Source organism: Colletes gigas, unplaced genomic scaffold (genome assembly GCF_013123115.1).
Source record: "Colletes gigas isolate AHSC1104 unplaced genomic scaffold, ASM1312311v1 Colletes_gigas_Sc00042, whole genome shotgun sequence".
Taxonomy (NCBI): domain Eukaryota; kingdom Metazoa; phylum Arthropoda; class Insecta; order Hymenoptera; family Colletidae; genus Colletes; species Colletes gigas.
Window position 1 is genome coordinate 708,579 of NW_025106671.1, and position 25,218 is coordinate 733,796.

At 37.0% G+C, this 25,218-nt stretch overlaps 1 protein-coding gene across 8 annotated transcripts in view; it reads right to left on the minus strand.

The window, feature by feature from the left end:
• Positions 1–25,218, minus strand: part of LOC122402964 (polypyrimidine tract-binding protein 2) — a 548,137-nt gene that overhangs the window by 444,684 nt on the left and 78,235 nt on the right. For 4 of the 8 annotated variants that reach the window (XM_043406199.1, XM_043406198.1, XM_043406197.1 and 1 more), the window contains exon 1: positions 23,316–24,550. The exons of 2 other annotated variants lie outside the window; for them this stretch is intronic. Coding sequence is in view for 1 of the 6 variants with exons in the window: in XM_043406194.1 (XP_043262129.1) it covers positions 24,644–24,712 (69 nt within the window). In the remaining 5 variants the exon portion in view is untranslated. Of the gene's footprint in view, positions 1–23,315; positions 24,551–24,643; positions 24,860–25,218 lie in introns of those variants that run through there. 2 more of the 8 variants (XM_043406194.1, XM_043406191.1) reach the window with 2 other exon arrangements.

Genomic DNA, 25,218 nt, shown 5'->3' on the forward strand with positions numbered 1-25,218 from the left:
TATTTAAGAAAAATCGACGCCTAAATTTTTAGGCGTAATTGAAAAGTTTCATATCGTTCCAAAAAAATTATTTCCAGTTCCTGGGGTTCATTACAATCATTTTTGGTGAACACATATACCCTCATATTCCTTCGCATTTACGAGAAAAAAATTCAGGAAGGAGGTCAAATTTTTCGGCGAAATTGAAAAGTTTCAAATCATTCTAAAAAAATTATTTTCCATTGCGGGGGTCAATTATAATGATTTTTGGTGAATAGATATACCCCCGAAATTCTACTCATTTTTTAATAAAAAATTCGAGAAGTTGTGGAATTTTTCGACAAAATTAAAAAATTTCAAATCGTTCTAAAAAAATTATCTTCGGTTGCAAGGGTTAATTAGAAGTATTTTTGGTCAATTGACATACCTCCGAAATCCTGCGCATTTTCGAGAAAAAAATTCAGTACGAGTGGAACTTTAAATGTTAATAACTTTTTAACGATGACTCGATCAACAAATTGGTATTCTTGATTTTCGTCCTATTTTGGCCTCTAGAATCTCTCATTACAATTTTTCCCAGGATGGCCAAACATTCTGTATAAATAATTTTGATCAGTGCCTAATCCTGACAATTACAACACTGAACCCATTTTTTATTAGGTTTATTTGTGCTAAAGGATTCCTATATAGTAATAACTCTAGTCTAGTTTTAGAGAATGAGGATATTTAATATAAGAAACTATAGAATAGAAAAAACAAAATTAATGTTTTGATACATAGAAAGGTGAAAAATGAAAAATTATTAATACAAAATTAACTTAAATCAATTATTTGAAGGGCGTTAAATTAGGTAACTTTAATAGTTTTTTTAGATGCTTAGGTATACCAAGTTACGAACAGTATCCCAATTATGCCACTCTTCCTCTATTATTAATGGAATGGTGTGGTCATCCTGATGAAAATAAGCCCAAATACGACCTTACGCGGAAGCTCACGAATTTGAGGAATTCAGAGCCGGGTTATTCTACACATAATTAAAAGCTACACATAAGAGACCGTATACCAACTCATTTTTACCAGAAAAATGTATCAGATGCTATAATATTACTCTTTTTATTCATTCTAAATTTACTTCTATTATCTCTGAATTGAACTTGACTTCAACTTGGTATCCAATACTTGACTGAACTTCAACTTTATAGCAATATTTAACTGAACTTAACTTCAATTTGATATCAAATACTTAAGTGTACTTCAACTTCATATCATTACTTGACTGAACTTGACTGAACTTAACTTCAACTTGATATCGAGTACTTGACTGAACTTGACTGAACTTAACTTCAACTTGCTATAGAGTACTTGACTGAACTTAACTTAACTTGACCTCGAGCACTTGACTTGAACTTGGCTTCAACTTGATATCGAGTACTTGACTTGAACTTGATTGAACTCGACTTCAACTTGGTATCGAGTACTTGACTTGAACTTGATTGAACTTGACTCCAACTTGATATCGAGTACTTGGCTGAACTTCAAAATCATATCAATACTTAACTCAACTTAACTTTAACTTGATATCGACTTGACTGAACTTAACTTCAACTTGATATTGAGTACTTGATTGAACTTGACTGAACTTCAACTTCTTATCAATCCTTAACTCAATTTAACTTCAACTTGATATCGAGTACTTGACTTGAACTTGATTGAACTTGACTTCAACTTGGTATCGAGTACTTGGCTTGAACTTGATTGAACTCGACTTCAACTTGATATCGAGTACTTGACTTGAACTTGATTGAACTTGACTCCAACTTGATATCGAGTACTTGGCTGAACTTCAAAATCATATCAATACTTAACTCAACTTAACTTTAACTTGATATCGTCTTGACTGAACTTAACTTCAACTTGATATTGAGTACTTGATTGAACTTGACTGAACTTCAACTTCTTATCAATCCTTAACTCAATTTAACTTCAACTTGGTATCGAGTACTTGACTTGAACTTGATTGAACTTGACTTCAACTTGGTATCGAGTACTTGACTTGAACTTGACTTCAACTTGATATCGAGTACTTGACTTGAACTTGATTGAACTTGACTCCAACTTGATATCGAGTACTTGGCTGAACTTCAAAATCATATCAATACTTAACTCAACTTAACTTTAACTTGATATCGGCTTGACTGAACTTAACTTCAACTTGATATTGAGTACTTGATTGAACTTGACTGAACTTCAACTTCTTATCAATCCTTAACTCAATTTAACTTCAACTTGGCATCGAATACTTGACTGAACTTGACTTCAACTTGATATCGAGTACTTGATTGAACTTGACTGAACTTCAACTTGATATCCAATACTTGGCTGAACTTGACTTCAACTTGATATCGAATACATGACTGAATTTAACTTCAACTTGATATCGAATACTTGACTGAACTTGACTGAACTTCAACTTCATAACAATACTCAACTGAACTTAACTTAAATTACCATCTACCCAATACTTGACTGAACTTAACTGAACTAAAAAAGTATATTACATATCACTAGTAACATTAATCGTTTTATTAACTCTAAACTTACTTCCATCATTTCTGCTGCTAATATTTAATCCTCAAAAAATCCTCATTTAACATCATCATTATCATCATCATTTCTGTGTACTCACAGATTTTACCAAAGCCTGACCACATAATTTGACACGCCCTGTATAATATCAACGTGACAAAACTGAACCCATTATTAAGTTTGCAGGAACTAAACAATGGCCCGGGTACTTTTCCCAACCCAACTAAGGATTGTAACAATTTATTAACCTTCGAGTAACCTTTTACCCCAGAATAATCCAGAAAACGACAGAAACTCTTTGACGACGAAATGAGCAGTTACGAGGAAGCGTATTCTAAGAGCTTTAGTTTTCGAGAATCAGGCCGCCGTAAACATGAACGAAATGGAAGAGGCAAACAATCGACTTTCCGTAGGAAATTATATTTTCGTTGGATGCCGGGCGCAGGGACAGTGGATAAATAAATTCCCCGTCGTTCTATTTCCGTCTAAGAAGTAAATAATTCGTCGACGCTCTTGAGATACCGGGGCAACACTATTCTGTGTTCCACCGTCACTCGTAAAAACCTATTCTTGGTGGATCGACCAACAACACCGTCGAACATAGAAAGATTGCATCGTATTTTATTCGCCAATCGGTTCAACCAAGTTTCGTACAACTCTCGCAATATTCTACACATTTAACAACAACATATCACGTGCTTTTATTAACCCTGAATACTGTCTTTCAAGGTTTCCTGTGATTTGCACGCGCATTTTGAGTACATAAAAAATTCTGTGAAATGGTCCAACAAAGTTACACATTTTTATTTACGATTATCTTGCTGTACAACTTGAGTCAAAATGACTAAAATATAACTTTTATAAAACTACCTCAAATTGATTGGATTTTCAATTTTATTTTATAATTTTTATTTTGTGTTGTTTTTTTATAGTAATTACGTAATAAATTTTGCAAAAATAACTGAAAATAATGAATTTTATTTTTTTTTTATTTCTTCAAAATCAAAAGAATTTCGAATCTACTTGTATCAAAACAAATCAAAATGAATGGTTTTACAATTTTATTTTATAATTTCTATTTTGTGTTATATTTTTTTACAGCAATTATGATATAAATTTTTGCAAAAATAACTGAAAATAATGAATTTTATTTTTGTTTTATTTATTCAAAATCAAAAAAATTTTCTGTCTATTTGTACCAATACAATGTCAAAATGATTCTACAATTTTATTGACAAATTTCTATTTCGTGTTATGTTTTTTTTACACCAATAATTTTTGCAAAAATAACTAAAAATATTGAATTTTATTTTTGTTTTATTTATTCGAAAATAATTCCACAACATGGAAGCAATAAATCAATAAATAAAAAAATATTCTATTATTAGATATTTCTTAAATATCAATTCGACTAGTTTTACTAAAAATAACTTCTTCTTAACTGTCTAGAGTTCTAGTTCCAGTTAAGTGTGCTATGATTAACTCGTAACTCTGGAATCGTACACTGTCTGCCAAGGTTTCGCGTAATATGCAATCCCAATTTTGAGTACACGAAAAATTCACATTTTAGCGAATTTAGTGAATTTTGAAAAATTTTAAACTCACGAAAAAATTGTAAACCTCGAGTGACCGATGCAACAATGTTACCAGAGTTCGAAACCACTTTGCTAAAGGGAATAAAAAAAACTCTTCTCCCTTTTCACTGGCAGGAAAAACCTTCCTCGAACGTGCATCACCGCTCAATTGTGATTCGTCGAACAATGGACATAAAATAAGTGGAACGTGTCGAGCGTGACTTTCGTTGGTCAAGGTTCGAGTCTCGCGAGCCATTGTGTAAACGTGACTTTCTCGCTGAACGAGTATTTTTAATACGTTCTCGTAAGAGTTTATTTATTTTATTATCTCAATTATATTGTTTGTAGCTGGAACGACAAGAAATGTTGCCTCGTTCCTGGCTTGATACTTTTAATATTCATGAACGATGATGGCGAGTACCGTTAGATGTTCTAACAGTTCACACCGTATCAAACGACGCCTGACCTGAAGTCTAATCAGTCACTTCCTTCGCGCGAAATGACTGACCGAAATATTTTATTGAATAACTATCCCCCACTGACGTTATTGTCAAATACGAAAGCAACGAGGACTAAGCACAATTGTACGAATTCAACTTTTATAAGTTTCTGTAAATGTGATGAGTTTTCTATTTTTTTTCTTCATTTGTGTGAGATAGATTCTTAAATATCTCTTTGTTTTAGTTACTGGGGGTGTATTTTACTTCTCTTTACAATTATAATTTCAATCTATCGAGTGTCAAATTGCCTCCATGGGGCGCGATTATCAATACCAAATTCTTCTATTTTTATATATACTTTATTATCATTATACTTTAATATTATATTAATATTATTAATTATATATTTTATTTAGAAGATAATTATCATTTTTATGTATGAATTTTATAATTAAAACTTATTTATATTACGAGAAAAAACTTTTGTGGTCATCGGGAATCGAACTCGGACCAACTTGGTGGGAGTCTATTACTCTACCATCACGGCCCATGGTGGTAGTTAAAACTTAACAGATTAAACTTATATTTGTACACAGACATGAAACTTATGATACTTAAAAAATTATTGAGAATCTGTTAATCTATAAATCTACAAGTTTCAAGAAAAATCGTTGACTCGAAGGCCTTGTCTTGTCCTCGTTAGAGTAACCGGTCGTTTCACGCGAAGCATCGTGGTTTCCCCATTTATTTTTTCGTATCTCCGTGTCCCATCGCTGTATAGTTAAGACTTTCACGTGATTATCCGTCGTCCAAACACTCGGTCCGCCCAAGAAACGGTGCGTTTAACGAGGACGAATTTAAGCCCGGGGAAACGAAAAGTCATTTTCCGTAGCGGCTGGAAACTGTGCCAGCTTTAGCCGACGGAGTCGAGGGTTCAGGGATTCCGCAGGATGGGAAGCCAAAGCGAAGGACAAACATACACGGACGCGTATAAACGCGAGCTTAATGGACCGAGGTCTGCGTTCACCACTTCTCTGCTCCAAGAAAGACGTTTGCACACTGCTCCCGGTATATTATGCGGCTTTGTGCCGTGTGTTACCAGGTTTGCGGGTAGATCCCCGGCCATAGGCGCGGCCCGGACGCGTTTCAAACGAATTAATCGTGGTTCTATTTCGCATGGGCTCACAGGCATTAATTCAATTAAATCCTGAAACTAGATGAAATTAGATGGACAGCTTATCGCGTGACTGTTTCTCTGTTTATCGACGCTGCGTTTCAAACGCTCTGCCCCCGGGCAAAAATCTCGTTTAATGTCTCCTACTCTAATTTTATTACTAATTAATACACTGTAATAATAATTTATAGAATAGACTAATAATTTAGACTGTGGGTATTTATACATTTATGGGAAATTTTAATTCTCAAAAAATTAAGTCGTGATTTTTACTTTGCCATCCCTGGGAAAAATTTTGATGGGGGATTCTAGAGACCAAAATAAGACGAAAATCAAGAATATCAATTTTTCGTTTGAGGCTTCGTTAAAAAGTTATTGAAGTTTAAAGTTGAAGTGTGCAGCGCGCACGGTTCCCGTCTCACAAACGCAACTTTAAACGTTAATAACTTTTTAACGAAGCCTCAATTCAAAAATTACTATTCTTGATTTTCGTCTTATTTTGGCCTGTAGAATCTCCTTTTAAAATATTGTTCCCAGGGGAACATCCTGTATAAAAAAAATATCGACGACTCCGTGCGTGAGTTTTCAGGTTCGTTGGGTCGTGTCGGGTTCGTTCATATCGTAGTCGAGTAACCGCAGACACGGTGTCGGCGTTGGTCAGTCAGCCCTCTGAATTATTAAAGCCGAGTCAACGCAGCTGCATGTAAATTTGTGTATCTGCCTCCGCACCCTTCAGTCTCCTATCTTCCCCTCCTCATCTATCTTTCTCTTGAAACCTGCGCGCCCTCCAGCTTTCAACTCGCGTTGCACGAACGTTTCGCTACTTGGCCACTCGACGCTTTGTTTGTTGCTACAGGAACCCTCCCACTGTACGTGCACGGATTATTGTTTGTTCGCTCGTACGCGCAATTATGGCGAAAACCGTGGTTCGAAGCCCAGAAGCGCGATAGGGAACGATATCAGCCATTTTTTCCCCCTCCCCTATTTATAGAATTTTTAAATCCCTGATAGATTATACGAATCGTCGAAGCTTTTAGAAAATCTTATCACCGTCTGTTGACTCTTTTTCATCGATATAGATGACCAAGGTAAATTTGGTTTTCAGATACAGTTGCAAAGGTGTTCGTGCTGGAACGTTTTGCAATTAAAGTACATTTCTAAAGTATTCGAAACGCTCGAAGCAGCTGCTCGGTTTGGCGAGCCTGACAAAAGTTTCGTGCATCTTCGAGGCGATGAATTGGCTGGTCGCCAAAGAAAATCAACCCCTGTCTAATACGATCGTGTGGCCCAGCTTGAACGTCGTTTCTGGAATTCGTGATTTCTCAATTACGATGCTTGTTTTACCCCCGGATAAAACGCGTTTCAGTCGTATTTAATTAGCAGACTGCGGATCTTTATGCAAATTCAGATTTTTAATGATAGAATTAATTAAATGGGAGCTTCGTAAAGGGTTGGTTCAACCCCTAAATAATTCTTACTTTAAGTATTATATTTTTGCATATAAAGTGAAATCTTCAGTTTTTTGGGAATTAAAATTTCCTATACTAAATAAGTGTTTCCACGTGTAATCATTCTATTTATACAGGGTGTTCGGTGAACCATGGGAAAAATTTTAATGGGTGATTCTAGAGGCCAAAATAAGACGAAAATGAAGAATAGTAATTTTTCGTTTGAGGCTTTGTTAAAAAGTTATTAACGTTTAAAGTCAAAGTGTGCAGCGCGCACGGTTCCCGTCTCACAGGCGCAACTATAAACGTTAATAACTTTTAAACGAAGCCTCAATTAAAAAATTACTATTCTTGATTTTTGTCTTATTTTGGCCTCTAGAATCTCCCATTCAAATTTCTCCCAGGGATGGCAGAACACCCTGTAAACAAAACTTATGTTATTTCAACTCTTATTTCCAAAAGAGAAATGTAATAATTTATTACGTTTCCACCACTAGGAATTAGTGAGAATCTCTAGTGTTTATCATAAATATAAACTATAATAGTACTTTTTATTCCTAGACAGTGCTATAAAAATAAATATTCAAAACAGTTTCCATAAATAAATTTTATCGTTTATAATTTATAACTTATTCTCATCTTTCAAATGGCTTCATAATTTTCATAAAACACTAAACAAGCGCTATTTAATGACCTTTTAGTAATCGAAATTTTGTCAATTGAGGGGATCTTACAGGCAGCGTATTTTAAATAAAATAAAAATATTTAAAAAACTACTTTTGATTCGTTTTTTGTAAAATTTCTATCTATCATCGCAACAGTTTTGCATTCCCTTTCTGCAGCCAACGCAATCGTGCAAAAAATCGTGTCAACTGAATCGATCTATTCACCGATCTATTTGCCGAAAAACCGGATATGACTGCTTGATGACCGGATACACGAAAATGGTCTCACCTGCCTCCTAACCAGTGTGTCACTCGATTATCGTGCGTGCTAGTCACTCGCCACAATCACAAACACGCCCCAATTTATGTTCGTCACAGTCAGTCACAGACCTGTTCGTGAGACGAATGAAATTATTGCCAAAAAATAATCGAAAAACACTTACAAATACTAATTTTGCTCCCTCAAGATGAGCAAACGATAGCTACAATCAATAAATATAAAAACAATTTCGATAAAAAAGAAACTATACAGTTTGTCAAAAAAATAATAAAAAAACATTAATTTTGTTCCCTTAAGATAAGCAGACAAAGACCTACAATCAGATACAAATATCAATAAATATAAAAACAATTTCAATAAAAAGAAGCTGTGCAGTTATTTCGCAAAAAATAATCAAAAAACACTAATTTTGTCCCCCTTAAGATAAGAAAACGAAGATCTACAATCAGATACAAATATCAATAAATATAAAAACAATTTCAATATAAAAGAAACTATACAGTTGTTTGTCAAAAAATAATCAAAAAACACTAATTTTGCTCGCCTTAAAATGAGCAAACGAAGACTACAATCAAATAAGAATATCGATCAATATAAACAATTCCAATAAAAAGAGACTGTATAGTTTTTTGACAAAAACATAATAAAAAAACACTAATTTTGCAGGCCTCAAGATGTGCAAACGAAGAGTGCAATCAAATAAGAATATCGATAAATAAAAATACTTTCAATAAAAAGAAACTGTACAGTTTTTTTGCCAAAAAAAATAATCAAAAAACACTAATTTACCCCCCTAAAGATGAGCAAAGGAAGATTTACAATCAAATAAAAATATCGATAAATATAAATAATTCCAATAAAAAGAAGCTGTATTTTTTTGACAAAAAAATAATCAAAAAACACTTACAAATACCAAACGTGCCCCCTTAAGAGGCCACCAAGGGCCAAAAAGGTACCAAACTGCAATAAACGAGTTAGCAAATGAATTGAATTATTCCATTATCTGAAAATAAATATTCCCACTGGGATCTAACGACACCAAGAGAGGAACAGATCGTTTTTACCGATTTCCCCTGATCAAACAAAGACGAATGTACACAGAGTGTACAAGAGCAGCGTAATTCGATGTCGATAGTTTGGAATTCGTTCGACCTCGCGCAGAACAACCAATTTAACTCGCTAAATAGAGTATCGACGAAGGCTTATATTTATTTGGTCGAGTGTCGACGATCGAGCGGCCAATGTGACCACGATTAAGAGCTAAGAACAGCTAACGACCATAATTAATGTAACCAGTAAAAAGCGAGAAATTTGTAAAATAAATAAATTTTAATACGCTTCGATAAATCGTGAATATTCACAACGTAAAAAATAAAGATTCCTCGAACGAAATAAAAGAATGGCGGCCGTGTTTTCCGCCGGCGTTGAAGCAAGAAGAGGTCGAGCGAACTGTTATTGCTGGAAAACAGAGAGAAAAAGAGTGGAATCCGGACATAGGAAGCGAATAGGAAAATCCGGAAAGCGAAAAGAGCGAGGCTCCGACTCCTCAGTCTGATTCTTCATCGGGTGTCTCGCGACATTCAGAGATTATCTGTTCGTCCTTTTGTTTGAGCCCACGTGACACGACGAGCATTCATCTGTTGTGTAGCACGCACAAAGGACGCCAGAAGGGAGAAGAAATGAATAATGGCACAATACGAGCCCGGGAGTCTAGGCCAACGTAGATCATCCTGACTCGCCTAGCGGCCCGAAACCATTTTCCAAGAGGCGTGCAACAAATATTTCTTACGGCTTTCGTAAATTAATCTACGTTTATCGATCGATGGGAGATCCCTTGTTGTACAAAAATTATTTTACAGCGGCCAGAATTTCCGTAAGAACCACTTCAACCCGGTGGTCACCGGTGACCGTCACTTTCAACTTAAAATGGGGTTGCAGTATTGTATATTTTTAAAATTCTACTGGAAAATTTAGATAGTTTTCTGTTTAATGTAAACTCTCATTTAGCAAAGGTTTCAGAAATATTGATTTAACACGCTGATTGCCACGGTGGTCACCGGTGACCGACACTTTCAACCTGTAGTAGGGTTGCAATATTGTATATTTTTAAAATTCTACTGGAAAATTTAGATAGTTTTCTGTTTAATGTAAACTCTCATTTAGCAAAGGTTTCAGAAATATTGATTTAACACGCTGATTGCCACGGTGGTCACCGGTGACCGGCACTTTCAACTTGTAATAGAGTTGCAATATTGTATATTTTTAAAATTCTACTGCAAAATTTTGATAGATTTCTGTTTAATGTAAACTCTCATTTAGCAACGGTTTCAAAAATATTGATTTAACACGCTGATTGCCATGGTGGTCACCGGTGACCGACACTTTCAACTTCCAAATGTGTCGCAATATTGTTTACAATGAAAGAAACACTTATAAAATTGCAAAATAACGCCACTGTAATTTTTAAATATTGTACAATTACAAATTCCCCACTGAATTATTATTTCCATTATTCTCTAATTTAAACATATATTGAGGGCATCTATTTAAAAAAAAAATAGCAAAATTTGCAATGATATGATATTTTGCAAAAAGAAGCTTGTCTATTCTTTATTTCTAGACCATCGATCTTTATGCACATTTCTATTAATAGAATTAACGAAATAATCTTATTTCTAACATTTTTACATATCAAATGCATTCTACAATTTTTTGAATATTAAAATTGAATCCATAAACCTCCGCCCAACAAAGTTTAAAAATTTTATCCAAAAACCAATTTGCAAAATTAACGTACATTGTTATTAAACATTTCAGTCGTAATTAGTCGCTTATAAAAATACATTTTCCATTCCCTGTAGTTCAAAGATCAAGAGAGACAGACGATCCTATCCAAAGAAGATTAACGTTTGTCAGTGTTGTAATTCGTATGCAGTTTGAAACGCAACCGGCGTAAAATATGCGTCCTACATTCGAGTCACAGAGAATTTTCGATTTCATACCTAGAACACCTTCTGGGAACATAAAACCATATGATTATTTATTCTCGCGCTCCCCGGTATACGCGTTTTCCACAAACACAGCCTGTGATCTGTTCGCGATTATACGGCCTGGCGAGAAGCCTGCGTCAATCTTCTCTTCATGAAATCAACAGCTACGAGAAAACTCCCCATATTAATTTTATCCCGAGAAAAATATCTATCTTGAAACAACAACAATTTTTTTTCTATTTATTTTACAACTTCCAACCGATTAAACGATAATAGCTTTCCTTTAATTCCGGTAAATTATTCAAAAATTACCGGTTACCAATACCACCGGCGTACTGTGTAATTTTATTGCACGAGCAGCGATTTAATCGGTCGCTGATAGTTCCCGTATCGAACGAGTTACGTCAGAATGGGCATTAGAAATCGCGAACGAAGCGGGGAACATTGGCGGAATAAGGTTGACGAGGATATTACGCAAGAATCCTTCAGCACACTTGACCCACCGACATACTTTCACTTTTACATTCGGAGAGCAAACAGCAGACTCCCTGTCTGTTTCCTTCCTACGACCGAGTGATCGACAAAGCCAGTGAACCGAGACCACAGAAGCTAGACATCGACGATCGAGACGAAGGCGAAACGCACCTAGGTCAAAGGCGAAACATCGACGAAAGTCGCTGACCGTATTCGTATTCGAATTCGTCAAGGCTACCTATAACGAACTACAGGGTCGCGATAAAACTACCAAAAATCTGCAATCTTTATACAGGATATTGAGCCAACCCTGGGGGAAATTTTAATGGGGGATTCTAGAGGCCAAAATAAGGCGAAAATGAAGAATAGTTATTTTTTAATTGAGGCTTCGTTAAAAAGTTATTAACGTTTAAATTTGAAGTGTGCAGCGTGCGCATTTCCCGTTTCACACTTCAACTTTAAACGTTAATAACTTTTTAACGAAGCCTCAATTAAAAAATTACTATTCTTGATTTTCGTCTTATTTTGGCCTATAGAATCTACCATTAAAATTTTACCCACGGAATTTTTCTCGAAAATTTTTTGTTAAATTAAGTGCATTCCGTAGTTTTTTGGGAATTAAAATTTCATGTATATTCAGCTAACAAAGGGGCCTAATCATCGTGGAAATTGCTTCAGAAACGATAGCAGGTTCGAATCACAGTATTTATATTCCTAGTATCAAAAAACCCTAACAGATTGTAGTGAAAGAATTAATTACACTTACCTTACAGAATAAATTGTAGGTTAGTCGTTCGAGCGATTGACTACGAAGCTTTTGGTAGAGTTGATATATATTGTCCATAATTGTTCGCATTCCTGAATATTCACACACTATTTAGACATTTTAAAAATAGACTTTCCACATTCCTTCTTTCTACGTCACTTGATTTATTAATCACAACTTTCTCACTGTAACGACGCTCTGAGGCTCTCGCGTCGTCGACGAACGCCTTACCTAACCTTCACCTTACCGGTTCACGCGGGAAGCTACCGCCAACAATATGGCGCCACATTTGAATTTGCGTTAGAATATCTGCACAGTATACAGACACAAATACTAAGACAAAAGCTCCTTAAATTTTTAATACAAGAAATAGTAGTAAGTAGAGTAGCTAAATGGCATTATATGTGGTATATATTTTCCTATATTAATCATTAGCAAGTAAATTCTGTATCAGTATTAAAATCAGTAGCAAATCAGTAGTGAATTCTGTGCTTATAATGAAAATCATAAGTGTCGATAATAACGTTATAAATAACTAGACTGCGGATTTTTATGCAAATTCGTATATTTATTAATAAAATTAATAAAATAAGAGCTTCGTAGAGGGTTCTTTCAAACCCTAAATACAATAATTCTTATCTTACTTGAGTTTTTGTTATATTTTTGCATATTAAATGCATTCTATAGCTTTTTGACGATCTAAATGTCCCATAAATGCATAAATAATCGCAGTCTATAAATAACTAATAAAGAATTTACTTGATAATGACTAATACGAATAATTAATACAGGAAAATACATACGACATATAATGATATTTTGATACTCTACTTACTAGTGATTTTTGTGTCAATAATTTAAGGGTTTTCTGTCTTAATATTTACGTCATATATACATAACAAATAAAATATATTTTTACGTTTTAAAATTGAGAAAAAAAAAGAAGAAAAACTGCGGGGATACGAACCCGGTACCAAAAGCTTAGTAGCCAATCGCTCTACCAACTTACCTATATCTACAAAGTAAATTTAAATAATTCTTTCACTATACATATGTATATGTACCAACGTTTAAATCAAAATATCTCGAAAACGAAGGCTCGTTCTAAAAAAATCTATTAAGGTTTTCTGATACTAGAAATATACTCTAACTTACCAACCTCACTTTTTTGAAAAATTGTAACCTTAAAATTTGGTATAACCTAACTCCAGTGTACAATTTAAATATTAGTGTATAATTTAAATATTGTGTAATCATTATAAATAATTGTACTCCATTAACAAACCTCATATGAGGTTCCAAACGTTTAATAAAAATAAAAAATAGATACTTTTTAACAAACAAGCTTCAAAGTCAGATGTGCTTCAAAGTCGGTGTTTCACGACAGGTTTTGCTTCCATTGCGACTGTTTTTGCTTCGTTACATCGCCCCCTACCGACAGCGTCTCGAAGTTCCAAGAAGAAGAAGAAGCAAAAAAAAAGGGTCGAGCGGAAGACTTAATAATTCAAATGTTTACCATCGCTTTCGAAGATAAGCTGATAAAAGCATGCACTCACTCCGAGCTAATATAAGAGGACTTAAGAGCCGTGCGTGTGACTGTCGCCTTAGCCGTGTGTGCAAACACGCGTCAACGTCCACGCACACTCCCACGACCACGCACAGAGCCAACGGATTAACGGTCGATCTGTGTGCAGCTGCGTCAAGACGTCAATCGACATTTATGGCGTTCAACGGTGGTGACGATTTTGCCTCGATTTGTACAACTGGGAGGAGTTTATCCCATTCAGGAATGGCAGATATTCCAACAACACAAAATGGCGGTGGATAATTTGCAAAAGACGCTCGATTTAAAAACGTGGAACGAGCTGATATTTTTCTGGGTAGAAAAATCATGTAAAAAGGAAGCAATCGATGTATACCGGAAATGAAAAACTAGGTGGCGATCGTTGTTGCGTTTGGTTGGGGTCGCCAAGGGGTTAAATTCAAACGTGTATTCGTAACCCCAGGTACGATACAGGCATTTCGTTTTCAACAACGCTCAAGACCCGCACTCTCGAAACATCGTGGATATAAAGCTCACAAAACACGCGATCATTCAATGGAAAGCATAGCCCATTGGGTTTCATCAACGAACTGAATTATTCAATTCCCCGATAATCCGGACGCGTTCACATGAATGCAACGTGATATTGTTCCGAAGATTGTGCGCGCGCGGCGAGTGCGGTCGTTTCGAAACGATTTCGCGGTATAACGAATAATGGCGTTTAAGGACAAAAGACTGTCGCGTTATTCAAAACTAAGATCGATTCGATAGATAATGGAAAAAAAAAATAGATGAAAAATACTTTTACGTTTGGTGGAAACGACTGACATAAATTGACCCGCTAGATTGTCACGTGAGAGCTCAGAAAACTTGTACAAAAATATACAAAGTATATCAAAGAAGAAGACATATTGTATTTTCGGTAAAGAATTTTTTTTCTCGAAAGTGAGTAGGATTTTGGGGGTATGTCTAATGACCAAAAATGATTGTAATTGACCCCTGCAACTGAAAATAATTTTTCTAGAATGATTTGAAATTTTTTAATTTTGTCGAAAAATTTCTGTCGATTTTTCTTAAAAATTAGTTTTCCATTTTTAATAAATTTGTTTGACGTCCTACGGAAATTTTGTTCAGGACTTTTTTGTAGGTATTCATGGGTTCTACTTCCATACTAAATTTCATTGCGATCCGTTCACTATTGTAAGAGTTATGGCCATTTGAAAATTCGACCATTTTTATGGCGTTTTTCTTACTTTACGGGGTGAAGAATAAACTTTTCGAATATTCTTGAAATTTCTACGTTTTCTTCACTAAAATACGCGGTATATGCAACGTGAAACATTAAAATCCTTCAATTCGTTCAAAAGTTATGACATTTTAAAGATTCGCTTGAAATTTTCAGGCAACATAAATTACATTTTCGGTTAGGAATTTTTTTCTCGGTAGTGTGTAGAATTTCGGGGGTATATCCGTGGACCAAAAATTATTGTAATTGACCCCTGTAATTAAAAATAATTTTTCCAGAACGATTTGAAATTTTTTAATTTTACCGAAAAATTTGTCCCCCTTTCTGAATTTTTTTCTCGAAAATGCGTAGGATTTCGAGGGTATGTGTTTTCACAAGAAATAATTGTTATTGATCCCCGCAATCAAAAATAATTTTTTAGAACGATTTGAAAGTTTTCAATTTTACCGGAAAATTTGTCCCCTTTTCTGAATTTTTTTCTCGAAAATGCGTAAAATTTTGGGGGTATGTCTATTGGCCAAAAATGATTGCAATTGACCCCTGTAACTAAAAATAATTTTTTAAGAACGATTTGAAATTTTTTAATTTCGTTGAAAAATTTCTCCGCCCCTTTCGATTTTTCTTAAAAATTTGTTTTCCATTTTTAATAAACACAACCATGGACACGGGACTACATTCTCACAACCTTTCCAGCGAGCCAAATAGGTCGACAAAAGTCTGTGACGTTATTAAAAACTAACATCAATAAACAACAAAAAGATCACAAAAAACTTGAAACTTTACTCGTCCAAAAATCGACAAAGTATATCAAAGAAGAAGACCTAATGGTATTATTTACAAATTTCTCCTGGATAAGTGCAATTTTTTTAAAGTGCATCCATTTTGTATTCTTCTCCTTCCACTGGAGACCATTTTCTTGCAACCTTTCCAACGACCCGAACAGGTCGTTCTCGTGAAGTAATCCACGAAGAACAATTCCCGCGAAATACTGACGCTCTGATCGAAGATAAGTGGTGCAACGAAGAACATAATGATAGAATGGGTTCTCCATTCCGTTTGCACTTTGCATTACTCGCACAATAACGATAATACACCACGCAACTTGACCCATTATGAAACATCACACAGCGATTGTACTCTTAACAGAGTGAGATTTTCTATAATATCTTCTTCCAGTTTCAAAAATGAGACTCAAGAATCGTTTTTTTTATTTCGACGTAACTCGATTAATCATTATTCTAGTCTTGCTTCGATTCGATTGCTGCGTCAGTTGCCGCATTAATCGAACGCCTGTCTATTTAGTGGGTGGATCGTTGAGATAGCAAAATTACTTGCTTCCTGGTTGAAGAACCTCGCATCGTCACTGCGGTAACGCGAAATCAACTTTCAATAGCGCTCGATATCTATTTTTCAAAACAGTGAACATTATTTGCTCATTTAGATAAATAAAAAAAAAATTCTTTTTTAAAGACTTTCCACTCACGCATTTCGAGTCCATGTCACGTAAATAACAACTAATTCCATAGGCGAGACATTTCGGTATTCGATTCTGTACCTGGAAACAGGCAATTAAAACGCTCGAAAGGTCGCGTGATCGAAAGGTCAAATAAAAATAACTTGGACAGAATAATTAATGGTCATCATGACTTTTTAGGTATATCTAACAATCTAATAAAAATATTTAATAGAATTTCAAGGCTCGACTATTTCACATTCAGCAACGTGTTGCTAGACTGAAATTTTAATTCCCAAAAAACTACGGAATGCACTTAATTGAACAAAACATTTTCGAGAAAAATTCCCTGGGGAAAATTATAATGGGGGATTCTAGATACCAAAATAAGACGAAAATCAAGAATAGTAATTTTTTAATTGAGGCTTCGTTAAAAAGTTATTAACGTTTAAAGTTGAAGTGTGCAGCGCGCATGGTTCCCGTCTCACAATCGCAACTTTAAATGTTAATAACTTTTTAACGGAGCCACAATTAAAAAATTACTATTCTTGATTTTCGTCTTATTTTGGACCCAAGAATCTCCCATCAAAATATTTCCCAGGTTGAGGCTTCGTTAAAAAGTTATTAACAGGCGCAACTGTTAATAACTTTTTAACGAGGCCTCGATCGACAAATTGGTATTCTTGATTTCCGTCTTGTTTTTGCCTCGTGGAAGCTATAAAAATGTTCCTTACGGTTTCCGTATTTGGTTAACGAGTTTGTTACGACACATTTGCGTCAGTCGAGTAAGAAATTACCGAGTCACGAGTGAAATGGTAAGAGCAGCGAATTAAGCAACGAAGACTAGCAAAGATGTCTTCGTAGCACAAAGGAATTAATGTAGAGTCTTATTTAAATTTTATGGAAGTCTCCAAGGCGTATCACCGCCGGTAGTTTTACAATCGCATAGCTAATGTTGCATCTAATTAAAAGCAACGGAGGGGGGGGGGGGCTTTGATAGCACAAATAATTTGCGATTCCTCTGTTCACTTTTGTCACCGATTTTCAAGGTTTTGACATTAAATATTTTCGAGATACGAACTATGGATAAAAGTAATGTTTGGAGAAATTTAGTCTACCCAAACCGTAGCCTCACTTTCTCCGCAAATATTTTTCTGCACGACGCAGAATTCCAAGCTTTCGCGTGATCGATCGAGCGAGCTTGACCCGTAACTAATACCGCGGCAACTGAGACAGAACCAGAGTTTCCCCACATAATTTTCCACGGCTGTGAAACACACAATGCACTGTGGGTATCATTAACGAGAGCTATTAACAAACGTCGATGCGGTTCGCGTTTTTCCAGGATTACAACTGGCCAACGTAGCGCGCACGATGCTGTAAATAAATTCTCCGTAATCAAATTTTCATCGAGCATTCATTGTGTTCGATTGGGGAAAAATATTAATGGGAGATTCTAGGTGCCAAAATAAGACGAAAATGAAGAATAGTAATTTTTTAATCGAGGCTTCGTTAAAAAGTTATTAACGTTTAAAGTTGCGCCTGTGAGACGGCAACCGTGCACGCTGCACACTTTAACTTTAAACGTTAATAACTTTTTAACGAAGCCTCGATTAAAAAATTGGTATTCTTGATTTTCGTCTTATTTTGACCTCAAGAATCTCCCATTAATATTTTTCTGAGCCGCCAATATTTTTCTAAAATAAATTAATCGTTCAGCAATTTCAATCGTGGGACAATCGAGACGTTCGAAAGTTTTCTTTTTATTCTCCCTTCGTCGTAAAAGCCGCGCGTCGCGATGCCTGGCTATTCTTGAGGCAAGTGAAATTCTTCCCCTCGTTCTTGTTTTTAGAAACAGTCGCTTATTGGAAACGGCAGACAAAATAAACAACTTCTCGCGCCGGTGTTACGGAAAGAAACATTTCGCGAGGCGTTCCGTTTGGCAGATAACGGAACAGACGAGACGTAGACGACCGATTTTCATGTACCCGCCTTTAAATATGTATATTTTCGAAACATCGACGCTTGTTTAGCGTACGTTACACGTTATCTTCGATTTTAGCTTCCATAGAGTTAATAAAAACACGGTTATCGTGCGTTTTTCAAGTTCACGGCGAGGAAGATGTTCCCGATCGGTTAGCGATGCGTTGATGCTCTCGTACCCGCTGTTGTTTCGGTAGCACGAAGCGACTGAGGTCGTATATCCACTCGCCTCGTGCATTCCGACGAACGGTTACACGCACGAATGCGCGCCAGCATGGTAAGCGACGCGATTATTGCATTCAAACTGCCTCGACAAACACACACTAAGCAAATTTTGGTGTAATCAAACACTCAAATTGAAATTCGAATTTGAATTCCAGTCGAAAAGTTCTACGTAGAATTGGATTCGATACATGACAATGTCGAGTTAATACTAGGTTGATACTTGGACTGAAATTTTAATTCTCAAAAAACTACAGAATGCACTTAATTTAATAAAAAATTTTCGAGAAAAATTCTCTGGAGCAATGTGTTTTATTTTTCTTATAAAAGAGAGGCTCCTCCCTAACTGAAACAGTTTCTGCCTCTGTAACTGTAAAGTAGAGGGTATTCGGTGATCCCTGGCAAAAATTATAATGGGGGATTCTAGATGCCAAAATAAGACGAAAATCAAGAATAGTAATTTTTTAATTGAGGCTTCGTTAAAAAGTTATTAACGTTTAAAGTTGCGCCTGTGAGACGGGAACCGTGCGCGCTGCACATTTTAACTTTAAACGTTAATAACTTTTAAACGAAGCCTCAATTAAAAAATTATTATTCTTGATTTTCGTCTTATTTTGGCCTCTAGAATCTCCCATTAAAATTTTCCCAAGGTTGAAGCTTCGTTAAAAAGTTATTAACAATGCGCAACTGTTAATAACTTTTTAACGAAGCCTCAATCGACAAATTGATATTCTTGATTTTCGTCCTATTTTAACCTCTAGAACCTCCCATTACAATTTTTTCCCAGGGTTGGCCGAACACCATACAGATGGCGTGGCAATCGGTGTTAATATTGTTTGCATTGAGTTTCAAAATAACTCTAGGACAGTTTCTAAATGTCTACTCTCGTAGATTGATTATCTTTTGTGTGGAGAGGATCCAGGTCTCGAGACGACCCGTTACACTGACAGTGACACAGAAGAGAAATAATCAGCCAACAATAGACACAAAAAAGAAACTTGCATACATTAGGAGTACAATTTTTGTTCCCGTTAATTACTTAATAATAGATCTAACAACTTCTACTAGAGGGAAATAACTAATTTTCAAAAGGAACTAATATTATGACAGAAAATTTCCTCCAAAACTAACCTAAAAATATTTTTAATACGACATACTATAATCGACTCAACCTGTCGAGGTATGGAATAACAAATATGGCCGCCATGATCGTTCGAACGTCAAAGCATTGTACGGCCAACGATCTAAAATCCAATTCAGCGGTAAAATCCGAATTCCTGGATAACCAGGCGCCGTGCGAACATTCCGCTCGAAGTTAGAACTGTCCGTTGCAGCGTTCGTCTTCCTTCTTGAACTAAAATCCCCCCCGGTCGACGGCAGCGGTGGAAACCGGTTCCACGTGTTTCAAGAGCCGATCGTCGCAAAAAAGGAACACCGCGAACAATAAAAACCGCCTCGGAGGCATCGAAACAGGTGGTCCTTGTTGCGTTACCGGTGAAAATAACTTTCCATTTCACGAAAGTATTCGAGCGCGTATGAATTTCACGCGGCGAGAGACGCCTCGCGGTGTCTGGCGGCGTCATCGTTATTCGTATCACGAGTTAAATTACAGAGATATCGGGGGCTAGACGAAGCATACCACGACAAAACTACGCGTGAAACCACGAGGATACGAGCCACGGCGGCGTCAAATTGACGGAAGGATTAGAATATTGAAGAGAAATGCTCGCGCTTGGAAATGTTGCGAGGTTATGACGAAACTGCCGACAACGAAACCTAACCTCAAAACCGTTCGTTTGTAATACTGGAGAAACGTATTTAAAAGAAAGTTTACGATGTATCACGCGTGGTGAATGCTATTAATTCGAAGGAAATACAACGCAGAAATTAGAGGATAAGTTATACGCGCGAGGGGACTTTAAATAAACAAAATTATTAAACGCTTGGGCTATTTTTAATTCTTACGATTTCTCTCTGTTATTCGGCTGTGGATCGAAAGAGAAGAGACAATCTGAAGTTTAGTTACAATGTTATTGTATTTATTTACAATTTATTATTTTTTGAAGATATTAGAAGATTAAATTTTTTACGAGAAAATTGATGTTTTATACCACTCTGTACAAAGTACCTCAGAATCTCTGAATCCTTCTCTTAGAAAAAGAAAAAAAAAAACATACTATTTATTTACAATATTATTGCAGTTGTTTAAAGTGTGTTAATTTTCGAAAATATAAAAAGATAACACACAATTCAATTTTTGGAATCTAATGCTTTAGACCACTGTGCAAGGTGCCCCAGAATCTACAAATCCTGCAATTTATTTACAGCATTATTGCATTTATTTAAAATGTGTTAATTTCTGAAGGCATAAAATAATAGCATTAAATTTTCGACTCTAAAAATTAATGTTTTATACTGCTCTACATAGTACCTCAGAATCTCTGAATCCTCCTCTTAGAAAAAGAAAAAAAACCTACTGTTTACTTAACAATATTATTGCATTTATTTAAAGTGTGTTAATTTCTTAAAATATAAAAAAATAACACACAATACAATTTTTAGATTCTAACGTTTTAAACTACTGTGTAAGGTGGCTCAGAATATTGGAATATCTTTATTTAAAAAAAGGGGAAAACCTGCCATTTATTTACAAAATTATTGCATTTATTTAAAGTGTGTTAATATTTGGAAATATCAAAAAATAATGTACTCAATTTTTTTACAGTAAAATGAACTGTGCAAGAGATGGCCCAGAATCTTGGAAACCTTCTTTTAGATCTCCCTGTACGCGGCTAGTACAAAAATATCTTACTTCGGCCTAGGTCTGATCGATACTTTTCACCCACGTATCGGCACCACGTGTGAGGGTATTGGACCCATTGGCGACCGTGGTCGCGACATGCGAACCTAGAGTTCGTGGAACCAGACGTACTCGTCATTTCTCGACCAAGCAGCGCTACGATAAACATACACATGTAACTGTATACAGAGGCTGGACATTTTTACGCCCACTGCAGTATCGTGCCGTAACAACGGAGCCCTATACACACACCGTAATCGCAGGATATCGCAGGCCACTAATAACAATTTAATGGGTCACAACAACGGGCACTCGGCGTTCTCCCAATACCGAGACGATTAAGTCTAATTAATAACCTCGTGGTATCGTCCAGTAAGATGACTAACGGGGCCGCGCAAGTTTCTGAATGGAGGCTCGGTGTTGCCAGAGATTAGAATTTTACTTATTACTCTACTCGTTCCGCGATGAAGAAGTAAGTAAATCACGCCTGGTGTCTTGGTACTGATATACACGCGATTTCATTGACAATGACTATAGTCCCGCCTCGTACGTTTTACATAATTTCCTAGAAAACAAAGCCACCCGTAAGAGGTCGCTGTTCCGCAATAATTAGACGCCTTAATTGCAGACGGTTCCTACGCTTAATCGAGGAAACGAAATGGTTAATTCTCTTAGAGTATTTAAAGAAATAGACCACTGCAAAAAAACGTAAAAAGAGTATTAAGAAAATTGTTCAAAAAATCTGTGTACAATTTTTAACTCCCTAAAAATTTAATCACGATGGTTAATACTGTATTTTTACCATGGAATAAATTAAGTGAAAGATAATGTTGTTAAGAAAACCACGGGAAAGGGAAGACATATACATTTAGATACACATATAAATGTCTGGCACTGGTTCAGAAGTACTCGTCTCTATCGTGTCATCTTCTGTTCTTCTCTGCTGAACACAGCGTCTATTAGTTCTTAAATAATTCTGAAAATTCATATCTTGAATTACCAAGCACCTTATTTGCCATATCTATAACCATTGTTTATAAATTATCAGTTCGAATGAAAAACGGTCAACGTGGTTTCTATCATTGTTTACATCTTATGAAGAATTCTCCCCCTAACCTATATGTTGATATCTCAAACATAGTAATTAACCACGTTTACGAGCAGCCATTAGCATTCGAAGAGAGAGACACGCAAATATCGTGTATAAATATTACACGTTAAATATTTCGAAGCACCGGTATAGTACGTCAAAATGGTTTTGGCGCGTAACGGACTGTGCGCGATGTACCACGAATCACGACGCGCAAATGTAAACAGAGACCGGCACAAATATTATGATTCGAGATCGAAGCCGGTAATCGTGACCTAGGTAGGACTGATCGTCGCGAATTCAAACAGATCGACGGTTAAAAAGGAACGACCGAACGAGACGAGACGAAAGCGCGACGCAATTGGGTAAAAGAAAAGAGAGAGCCCGTTGGACGGAAGAGAGCATCGGCGAATGGTCGGTGGACATGCGCCCTTGAATCCGACGAGCGACCAGTGGGGTATACACGGTGATTTTCGAGCACGCGCGCACGGTAAACGCCGCCGCGTCGGGAGATTTCAAGAGAAACATCTTTATTCGTCGCGGAGTCGTCCACAACGCAACCACGACCGACCACGAATGAGCAAAAGGGTATTGGTACTAACCGTGCAAACGGTAGGACGGCGATCGGTGAGAAGGACTGGGAAGATCGTATCCAAAACGGAGCTTCCTGAGAGATCGGGGAGATCGGGGGGATCGGCGGTGAGCACACGCTGCGAACTATCCTTGGCACAAAAACACAACAAACGGTCACAGGCTCCACGGAGCGTACGCGAAAAAAAAGGACAATCGGCGACGGTCACTCTCGAAAACGGAGATCGATGATTTCCGCGCACGCACTACGCGCCAAGTGATGCAAACGAACGCGCGAGAACGTCGCGTGAATGTCGAATCGAAGACAACGTCATACAGATGGGCAGGACGCAGCCGCCGGCGTTCGGTTGTCACGAGAGCGAACCGCGATACGTTTTGGAGGTTAGGAGATGACGCGACGCGAATCGGACACGAGGGATCCGCGAACTTTCGGTAACCGCGTCGAAAAACGACGCTCTTTCCTCGGGAGACACACGCGCGACGCGTTAAAAAGGCTCGACAAACCGACGTCAGCAGTTTCACACCGTGCTGGTATTAATACACTGCAAAACTCGCGGTACTCGGCAAACTGGCGCTCGATCGCCGGAACCCACCGGAACAGTGGAACGTCGGGTGAAAAAAAAAACGCACGGCGTGGAATTACGAAGACGAAACGTTACACGAACACGAAAACTGCGCGTAATAGATCCGGCTAAGAGTTGTAGGCACGCCACGAGTAGAGGTAGGCGACGCTAAAACTTCGCCACGAGTCGTGGCACGCCACGAGAGGAGCCGAGGGTAGAGGGGGGTAGAGCGAGACGGCGAATCTAGAGGGGGAAGGAGAAGGTGGACGAGGGAGCCGGGGGGAGGACGGTGCCGACCACTCGACTCACGGCTGTACAAGGGTGCGGAGAGGTCAGAGGGGGAAATATGGCGACCCGCCGCAGGGACGTGGGGTGATTGAAGCGCACAAGCTGGAGGGGCACAGCCTAGGAGGGGTACCCGGAGGATCGAGGAGGGGAAACACGCAGCCGGCAACAGCCGACTCGACTCGACTCGACTCTCCCGTTCTTCTTCTTCTCATTCTTTCTCCGTCTGCCGCCGTTTCTCCGTCTCTCGCGACCATACGACGTATTGGTGTATCGGCACACGATACAAACTCACGGCGTTGCACACCAACGTGCGTATATACGGGGTGTCTTTTGACTCCGTAGCGACTTACTTTCGTCACCTGCGTTTCCCCCTTTCAACTTTCATTCGTTCGAGGTTAAATATTATTCGGGCAAATTTACCTCGCATGCAAGCAGCAAACAAATAGCAGTAAAAATTGAAATGCAATTCTGATATTCTGATGTATTACCTTTATCTGCGACTCTGTATAATCAGATCCCCTTAACATCTTGTAGAAAAATCGAATCAAGCAAAACATGCTCCCCGGAATACTTGAATTTTGCCTGATGGAAATTTTTACATCAGCACTGGCTCTGCAAATATTCGCCTATCATGTTTTACATACCTTAAATATACGTTTGGTTTTCCACGAGCATTATTTTTTGAAGCCTTTTCTCTTTGTAATGGCTCTTTTCTTTTATACGAGTTTTGAAAGTCACGGAACAAATTTTCTATTTCACCGTGAGCAATGTGTCTTTTTCAAACGGTGTTCTTTGGAACGTGACTTTCGCATAGAAAGAGAACCGAGTGTATTGCACACTGATTCATCAGAATTGCCGAGCGTGACGAGAAGCTAGCATAAACTTTTCATCCACCTGAATCTAAAAATATTTTATTAATCGTTAACGCGCGGATAAAAGATCTGTTTTACGGTGTTTTCGAATCGTAATTTAACTCGAGCCACTTGAATATTTTTTACCATTCTACTATTGTTCGAGCGTTGAATAATTCGTCGACAGATGGCGATGATGATGTTAACGATAT